This window comes from Ursus americanus, chromosome 16, assembly GCF_024610735.1.
Source record: "Ursus americanus isolate L20-20 chromosome 16, mUrsAme1.1.p, whole genome shotgun sequence".
In the NCBI taxonomy this organism is placed as follows: Eukaryota; Metazoa; Chordata; class Mammalia; order Carnivora; family Ursidae; genus Ursus; species Ursus americanus.
This window is the reverse complement of record NC_142142.1, coordinates 4,341,195-4,351,399: the sequence shown is the minus strand read 5'-3', so window position 1 is coordinate 4,351,399 and position 10,205 is coordinate 4,341,195. Positions and strand designations below refer to the sequence as shown.

The 10,205-nt window shown below is 37.2% G+C and overlaps 1 protein-coding gene across 1 annotated transcript; it reads left to right on the top strand.

The window, feature by feature from the left end:
• Nucleotides 1-1,137: 1,137 nt before the first annotated feature.
• On the top strand, nucleotides 1,138-2,094 carry LOC123782682 (olfactory receptor 56A4). The gene has a single exon (XM_045782954.2). The coding sequence runs from the start codon at nucleotides 1,153-1,155 to the stop codon at nucleotides 2,092-2,094; it is 942 nt and encodes a 313-aa protein (XP_045638910.2). The 5' UTR covers nucleotides 1,138-1,152.
• Nucleotides 2,095-10,205: the final 8,111 nt, after the last annotated feature.

Genomic DNA, 10,205 nt, shown 5'->3' with positions numbered 1-10,205 from the left:
TTAGGCCTAAACCCTTGATGGCCTCTCTCCTCCCTGGCTACGCTAACAGGATATTTCTCCTTCCTTCTAAGTTTCAGAATGTGTTCCTCTCTTGGATCCCATAAAAGACTTGTTTTTTTTAATTTAAAAAACAGTCATAGCACTTAACAAATTTTTAAGTTTTTATTTAAATTCCAGAGAGTTAACATATAGTGTTATATTAGTTTCGAGTGAACAATACAGTGATTCAAGGATTCCATACACCACACAGTGCTCATCACAACAAGTATACTCCTTAATCCCTATCACCTATTTAATCCAGCACTTACAATTTTTTATATTCTCCTAGGGTACCCCTCAGTACTAACTGTCTCTGTCACCAGAATATAAAATGCATCTAAAGGGTCCAAACCAAAGAAAACACTCCTGAAACTTTAAAGAGAAACAACAGCAAATAATCCAGTAAGAGGGTAATAAACATTATGCCCTAAAGCGAAATCCCCCTTGGGACTGGAAGAAATAATAGCTGTTGGGTGCAGTCAAGGATATTCTACCTCTAATGCAATTATTTTCTGAATAAAAATAAGAAACCGTGAAGCCAGACCCTGCCCATATCTATGGAGTAGGGGGCTAGGCTTTTCTCGGACTTCCACACAGTCAGCTAAACATAGCTATTCCTTCTAAACTCTGAGGGAACGTAGGGCTTAGTTAATAATTGTGCTTGGCGAGAATAAATAACGCGTAGAGGCTGAAAGCAGAAAGTCTAGGGTCAGACTCCTGTCACAGTCCTGGTCTCACCACTTACTGGTTCTCTAATTTTGATTAAACTATTCTGCCCCCTTTTGCCTGTACCCTTTCATTATCTGTGAAATTAGGATAACAGTATTAAATACTCCTAAGTTGTTTTCTTTTTTAAAGGATGAAATAAGCCAATAATTATATAGCACTCTGCTTAGAGCTGGCCCATAGTAAGTGCTCGGCTAAATGTCAGCAATGATTGATGGTGATGATGATGACGATGGCAATAATAATGATATGGAAACTTCTTTGAGACAGGCTAAGGGCCTCAGTGGAGACCTGACTTGTGCTACTCTAGAACACGTACTTTTTAAAATATATTTTGTCCTACATTTTTAGGAACTCTGGATTTCCAGCGTGGTCAGGATACTTTATATGGCTTCACCCAGCAACTACTCCACTGCTCCAGTCTCCGAATTCCTCCTCATCTGCTTCCCTAACTACCAGAGTTGGCAGCACTGGCTGTCCCTGCCCCTCAGCCTGCTCTTCCTCCTGGCCATGGGGGCCAACGCCACCCTGCTGATCACCATCAGGCTGGAGGCCTCTCTGCATGAGCCCATGTACTACCTGCTCAGCCTCCTCTCCCTGCTGGACATGGTGCTCTGCCTGACCGTCATCCCCAAGGTCCTGGCCATCTTCTGGTTTGACCTCAGGTCCATCAGCTTCTCAGCCTGCTTCCTCCAGATGTTCATCATGAACAGTTTCTTGACCATGGAGTCCTGCACATTCATGGTCATGGCCTATGACCGCTATGTGGCCATCTGCCACCCACTACGATACCCATCCATCATCACTGACCAATTTGTAGTTAGAGCTACCATATTTGTTGTGGCCCGGAATGGCCTCTTTTCTCTTCCTGTTCCAGTACTTTCTTCCCGGCTCAGATACTGTGCAGAGAACATCATCAAGAACTGTATCTGCACTAACCTGTCTGTGTCCAAACTCTCCTGTGATGACATCACCTTCAACCGGCTCTACCAGTTTGTGGCAGGCTGGACCCTACTGGGCTCTGATCTCCTCCTAATTGTTCTCTCCTACTCTTTCATCCTGAAAGCTGTGCTCAGGATCAAGGCTGAGGGCGCTGCAGCCAAGGCCCTGAGCACGTGTGGTTCCCACTTCATCCTCATCCTCTTCTTCAGCACGGTCCTGCTGGTTCTGGTCATCACTAACCTGGCCAGGAAGAAGATTCCCCCAGATGTCCCCACCCTGCTCAACATCCTGCACCACCTCATCCCCCCAGCTCTGAACCCCATTGTTTACGGTGTGAGAACCAAGGAGATCAAGCAGGGAATCCAGAAGCTGCTGAGAAGGCTGTAAGAGGTAAAACGGATCAGAGACACCTTGGAATTGTTAGTAAAAGTCAGGGATTATTTTTACATTAGAAAGGAAATTTTACTTTTTAATCCCAGAATGAGCTCTGATTCTTTTTATCTCAGACAACAATGAAAACATTCTTCTGTGAATCCTTATTTCCTCCTGCTTCAAAGGAAACCTCCATTTCCTGGAATCTGTGGTCACTTGGGAATTTGCCTGACTGACTCCTTATCTGAGGGTCTTGCCAAACCTTAGCCAAGTGGAGCTGGGTTAGAGTGGGAGTGTTTGGCCCTAAAGAAACAAACTTGATACTTAGAGAAATCTTCCTGTTTCCTGATTTGCAAAGAACATAGATGACTCTCCTGCCTCCTGTTTCAGACATGGCTTTTGTGTTGTGAGGGATTGACTGGGCTGAAGTAAGGACATTCACCCAGAATTTTGGTTTTTGGGGTCTAGTGCTTTACTCTGAACATTCCTGACACTATTCTTTGGCGGCAGATGTGTCATCTTCTGTCTCCTCAGATCCTCCCAGAACCTCTTAAGATTTTCCATCTGTGAAACCCCTCTGATGGCTTTTCTTGTTTTCTCTTTCTTTTCTTTCTTTCTTTCTTTCTTTCTTTCTTTCTTTCTTTCTTTCTTTCTTTCTTTCTTTCCTTTTCTTTCCTTCCTTCCTTCCTTCCTTCCTTCCTTCCTTCCTTCCTTCCTTCCTTCCTTCTTCCCTTCCTTCCTTCTTTCTTTCTTTCTTTCTTTCTTTCTTTCTTTCTTTCTTTCTTTCTTTCCTTTTCTTTCCTTCCTTCCTTCCTTCCTTCCTTCCTTCCTTCCTTCCTTCCTTCTTCCCTTCCTTCCTTCCTTCTTTCTTTCTTTCTTTCTTTCTTTCTTTCTTTCTTTCTTTCTTTCTTTCTTTCTTTCCTTTTCTTTCCTTCCTTCCTTCCTTCCTTCCTTCCTTCCTTCCTTCCTTCCTTCCTTCTTCCTTCCTTCCTTCCTTCCTTCCTACTAAGATTCTTTCTCCAGTTTTGTTTTTGTTGGTGGTGGTATTGTTTATAAAGCAGATTGACACTTTTTTAGGGCTTTTGCGGGGGAGGGAGGAGTTGCACAAGTTGATGTGCTATGTGTCCTTTTCTTCATTATCTTCATTCTCATGACTCTGTAATCCTCACTTTATCCCATATACTTTCTATAAGGAACTTAGAACCTTCCAGCACATCTCAGGTGGCATCCCTCCCCAACTCTAACGTGACCATTAAGCCTCCATTCTGGGCTGTGGCTGGTGTAGCTTTCAACAGTTTTTCAGACATAGAAACTTTTAGGGTTTGATTTTCACAAGTAAGTGCATTGAGCTGTTCTGCAATCCCCTCCTTGATGATGTCACACATTAGTTCGATGTTTCCAAGGATCATTTTTACAGTAGCAACCTGAGACTTTGAAGTCCATCATTTTTCCAAACATCATTTGAATAACATTCCCAATTGGATTATCCTACTATTCTTACTTGAAATTTGTCTTTGATGAATGACTTGTATTGAAATTTAGTATTTCTACAGTATTTTTTCCTATGTAACATTTTATCTTTTATTTTTCCAGTTTTGTTGAGATGTAATTGACGTACGACATTGTTTAGTTTATGGCATACAACGTGATGATTTGATGTTTGTACCAAGATATGTTTAGTTAATACCCATCAAGTCAGATGGTACGACTTTTTTCTTGTAATGAGAACTTTTTTTGGAGGGGGTTGTCTTTCTTTGGCACTAGACACCTGGTACTTTGTATTTGGAAGGTGCTGAATTTCTGCATGCATTTTTGAAGTGTTGGGTTCTGAAATACTCTTCTTTCGGGTCATTATATCACATTTCATAACATTGGTTCATCACATTTCATAACATTGGTTCATCAAAATATCAATTTGGCTGAGCTCTCTGTCTTTTTCTTTTATCCCTTCCCATCTCTCCTTTCCACAGGGTTACTTTTAATTAAATACCTACTATGTGCCAGACACTTTTTATACATTCTTTTTTTACCTACGCATTTGACCTAGAAGTTTTTCTGTTGTCCCTAGATGAAGAAACTAAAAGAAGTCAAATGATTCCCAATATTACAGCAATTGAGCCAAGATAAATCCTTGTCACTTGGATTCCTGAAGCCTGGACTCTTTCCACACTACTGGTCCCAACCTTGGCAATAGTATAACCTAATGAGTTACAATAAAACTCTTGAATTACATTCCCGGTTTCTCATATCCCTAGCCCAATCTTAGTGTCTGGCACTCAGTAGATACATTATAAATATTAATTTGATGCCCAGAAGTTTATGGCAGAAGTTAAGCTTCAATATGGTTGCTGAGAAGAGACATATCCTTGTTTCATGTATTACCACATTTTTTTAAAAATCACTTTACTAATTTTATGTATTTGTTTCATTTAAAAATTTTTAACTTAAAATTTGAGCACCTTTACCTATTTTTACAACTCTTCCACCTTCTACCTCTGGCAACAACCAGTCTGTTTTCTGTATTTATGAGTTCTTTTATTTTCTATTCTGCATATAAGTGAGATCATACAGTATTTATCTTTCTCTGATCTAGATATATAGACAGATAGATGTGGTCTCAGATGGGACTAGAGTCCTGGTCAACAATTTGCAATCTGGGGAGACCTTGAAGAGGAAAACCAAACTAAGCCATGCCTGGACTTCTGATCTACAGAGCTAAGGTTCCAATTCAAAAAATTAAAAAAAAAAAATCAGAAAAATTAAACCCCAAAAAGCAGAAGACAAAAAATACAAATAAAGCAAAAAACAATAAAACAAAGAATATATATAATAGAAAATATCAACAAAGCCAGAAGTTATGTTTTGAAAAATAATAATAAAAGAGATAAACTTTTAGAAAAATAAAACACAAATTTAAATTATCTAGAATCTTTTATGAAACACATTTGAAATTAGAGATATTTTTAATGTAGTAACACTACCCTATGAACTGCTATGAAATTAATTTGACAATGACATAAAAATCCCTTGATAAATACAACTTTCCAAAGATGGCAAAGGACAAATAATAAAAAAAAAAAAAACTATATTATTCCATATCTGTTAAAGATGATTAAAGCATGATTGAAAATTTTTCCATAGAGAAAACTCTGGGCCTAGATGCCTTTGTGGTGAAATCCTCTAAAGAGTGGAAGAAAGAAATAACATAAATACTTTCAGAAAATAGGAAAAGAGGGAACACCTTCCAATATATTTTTTGAGGTTACCCAGCATCAAACACTGCCAGGAATTACAAGAAAATTTTAAGTCAACATCTCTCATGAACAAAGATATGCAAATTCTGAACAAAATATTTGAAAACAACGAAAATTAATATATTATGAAAAAGTGAGGTCTATTATGGAATGAAAAGTCACTTTAATCATTGAAATTGATCTACATTTAATTCACCTAATTAACCTTAATAACGGAGGGGAAAATACAAATTTTTCAATACAGTGAGGAAAATCATACAACAAAATTCACCATGCATTGGTAATAAAAATAACCTCAGGAATGTACAAATAGAAGGGAATTGTCTTACCTGTTAAAGGTGATCTTCCCAAAAGCTACAGCCAATATCATACTCAGTGGTAAAACAGAAAATGCTGAGGAAAAAAAAGGAAAAAAATGTATAAAGATTGGAAAGGAAGAAGTAAATTTGCCATTTGCAAATAACTTCATTCTGTGGATAGAAACATCAAAAAGCACCAATAAATAGAATATTTGAACTTATGGGTAAATTTAGTAAGATTGCTACATGGAAATTCAAGACATAAAAATCAATTATATTTCCAAACTCTAGAAACAAACAAAAAAAATGGAAAATGAAATTTATAAGTCAATACCATTTACAATTGCATCAAAAATATCAACGACTTAGGAATAAAGCTGCCCCAGTTACCTGCATTGAAACTAGAACATGTTGGTGAGAAAAATTAAATAAGACTTAAAGAAATCAAGAGACATATCATGTTTGCAGACTAGAAGTTTTGGTAATGTAGTGGCATTAATTCTTCCAAATCGATATGTAGATTCAATACAATTCCAATAAAAATGTCAACAGATATTTTTGTTGACGTTGACAAACTGGTTTTCAAATGCACAAGGTACTGCAAAGAACCTAACGAAGACGACGTAACAATTACACGCTTCCAGAAGTATTAAGAAACTGCCCAATTAAGATAGTGTGGTATTGGCAAATAGACCAACTGACCGGAATGGAGAGTAAAGAAAAAAACACGTGGTGATATTTCAATCTGATTCATGACAAGTATGATATTGCAAGGAGTTTCTTTTTCAATATACAGTGCTGGAGCAATTAGATATCCGGATGCTACTGATTTCGATTCTGAAGGCCTTGTCTCTAGTTTTTGCATTCCACGCAGTGTGATGGTTAATTTTACATGTCAGCTCAAGGGCCTTCAGGCATTCAGTTAAACTTTATTTCTGTGTGTGTCTGAGTGTGTTTCTGAAAGACATTAGCATGTGATTTGGTAGATTGAGTAAGACTGGTCTCCCCATTCAATCCAGTGAGGATTTGAATAGAATAAAAAGGTAAAGGAAGAGGAATTCTCCCTCCCTCTCCACCCCCCCTTTCTCACTCACTCTCACTCTCTGCCTGTCTGCTTGAGCTGGACATTAGTCTTCTCCTTCTCCCTAGGAGAAGACTTACACCATCAGAGCTTTTGATTCTCTGGCCGTTAGAGTTGGACCTGAACTTTACCACCGGTTTTCTGAATACCATTAATATTATCTTTGGGCTAGAACTCATCAAATATATTTAAGACATTACATCGTGGGAAACTAATTAGCAGCCCTGCCTCATTGTTATTATCATAGTTTGTAGCACAAATGTTGAGGCCAAATCTGCACAAATGACCTGTGAATAAAGGAGAATACTCTGAAGCATTCATTAGAAAGAGTACTGAGTTAGGAATTTAGTAGACTTTGATTTTAGCTTTTTTTCTCTGGCCCTGATTGGGTATGACCTAATCCTGCCTCTTGAGTCTTCTGAGTTTGATTTCCTGTTAAATAAACTAGTAAATAGCCTCTATTCCTGATATCCCAGAGGACTTGTAAAAATTATGAAATGATTTATAAAAGTGAGAACTTGTCTCTCCTTATTCCATTCTGACCACTATGTGTTGCTCCTGTAAAGTGACCTCTCCCAGTGCCACCGTGGACAGTACAAAGCCTGCTTAACAACACAAAACCATGACTGGACTACTGAGCTACACTGACACCCAGGAAAGAATCACCTTTAGCTTGACTACTCAGGAAGTCCTTTTTCCCATCCTTCAGCCCCTTGGGAGCCCCAAGGAGCAAATGCATCTGGGAAGTATAAAGGAGCACTAAAATTCTTACTCACTATAAATGATCACTCCACAAACCCGGGAGGTTGTAGCATCCAAACAGTGACCCTTCCGGAAGATGGAAGAGCTGCTAAAACTATTGGTAAGCTGGCATAATGGAGTTTCCATAATGGTAGAAATTAAGGGCAGAAGAAGAGATTGTGGAAAGAATAAGATGACTTAGAGATATTTTTTACAAAATCCTTGAAAGAAGGGGATGGGATAAAGGAAATTATTCTCAGTGGATGTTTAAAATAGGAGAAAGAGTGTATAGATCATACCTAGTTGTTATGAAGACCTAGGATGTGTCCATCTGTTATACCCTATACCCAATGACCAGTGACAGTATAATTCTTATTTTCTTTATTCTCTTTATCTTCCTCTCACAGACTCCAAATAGAGTTGAATTGCCAGCCATATTCTATGTTTTTCATTATTACATGATGAGCTATAAAATATTGGTATGCCACCTGCAGAAAAACAATAAATTATAATATGTATTGCTAATTCTTGTTTTTAGAGTTTTTCCTCTTCATTCTTCCATCCATATATACAATGCAGACAACATGTATCAAACCCATCATGCAATGACCCTCAAGTGTGTATATATAATCAACCATGTCCTTTTTCTGAGCTTCAGGCATATATATCTGACTGTCTATTTGACATGTCTGCTGGATATTTATTTTCCTTTGGTATATATCTAAGAATGGAGGTGCTGAATTATAGTAAAGATACATTCTTAACTTCTTAAGAAACATGCCAAAGAGTTTTCTGAAGTAGTTGCACATTTCACATACCTACTGGCAATGTATGAGTTTCCATTATTCCACCTCCTCTTCAGCATAAGATAATGTGAATCATTTTAACTTTAGCCATTCCAGAAGTATAAAATAGAACCACTTTGGGATATTAATTTTCATTTCTGTGGTAACTAATGATGGTGAATACTTCTTTATTTGTTATTGAACATTTGCTTATCTGTTTAGGATTTTCTCTTTTTTAATTGGTTTGTTTCTATTCTTATTGTTGATTTTTAATTCTATTTAATTTTATTTCCATAACACTTGTTATTATCTAGAATGATTTAATTATTTTTGCATGCTTATTGTCTTCCTTGCTAACTTAGAATGCAAGCATCACAAAAATAGGACTGTTTCTTTATCACTGGCATGTACCATAGCTATTCCTGCATGTAATAACAACACCTACAAAGTCAGTAAGTACTAAGTAAATAAATACTTAAAATATTTACGTCTCAAAAGGGCTTCGAGGACCCAAGTCTTCCCATTATAATAACCTTGTGTTCTGCTAAGAATTAAATCTTAGCTGCCTAATTACACGGATTTCTTATTATTGTAATTTAGGGTTATGCTGCAAATTCTTTTAATTCTTTTAATACTGAATTATAATTTAATTTCTTATTTAATATTTTAATTATATAGTTCTTATTTCTTAGAGTCTAAATAGTTACATATGCATATTTAAAGGCTATAATAAACCCATAGAAAAAATATTCTCAATTTTGTTCACTCTACACTTTTCAAATATGTTTACCCACCCTCCCCCTCAGAACACTCAATTTTGGTATCACCCATTAACAATTTCTACTATGAGAGCTTTCCTGCCGCACTGTAGATTTTCATTCCTGAGGCTTTGCTAAATGTCACTAGGTGGAAAATGAGTAATCCAAATAGAGATGTCCCATAAACAACATTCACCCTCCTTAATTATTTTGTTTGACTTACTCAATATTTTACAGTACATTTTAACACAGGCAGGCGCATAATTAGAGAAAATTCACAAATCCCTATATACCACATTTATGAGATTTTTTTTCTGAAGACACTTAATTTGTCATGTCTGAGAATGGCTCTTGTCTCTACCTCTTGCTTCTTTAGTTACTGGAGAGAGCTTTGAGGATACAATATAGCTCTCCAAAGATTAAATATTATGAACATGGCAGGAAACAAAATATGACATTGTCTTAATCACAACATGAATCCTGTGGTTCCTACAGTCACATGCATGGAATTTTTGGTGCTTTATAAACTCACGGATGCACCAAAAGTGGGTTTCAACAGCAACGGGAGCTTAACTGATATTCTGCCTGCAGAGAATTGCTACTTCCTATCTACATATTTCAGGACTGATGTCAACACCAACTCTCATCAACTAAAATACAGAAATAAATCTCACTCCCATTATGTTTTCTGTCTCATTGAATAGTACCAATATTTGCCCATTTGCCCAACACAGAATCCTGGAAGTTAAACATGACCTATTGCTCTCTTTCATCCCCCCAATCACATCAAACACTGTTCCCTGTTTATGGTATGTGCCATCATCTCTCCATCTCTACTACCATTTATTTAGATCAGGCTAGTATCATCTCTCACTTTGCTTACTTCAAACTCTAATTTGCCCTCCCACCCATTCTCCATGGTGATATTACGGAAGTCTCCCTAAAATATAACTACATTTTACATCATTCCTACCACTGTTGGCAGAGTATCAAATTTGGGAGGTATCTTGGGCAGAAAAACAAGATGTCCAGAACCTGGTGAGTTCTATATTTGGGAGCTTTTTAAATCATTTATCACTTTCCACTCCAGGGTCTTCTGCTAAATATTAAGGCAGAGAATTATTTCCATGTTTTTCCATGACCTGAAAGAATGACATGAATGAGATTGGAGTCCTACAGTGTGAAAAAACTGACCAGCAACCATGAAG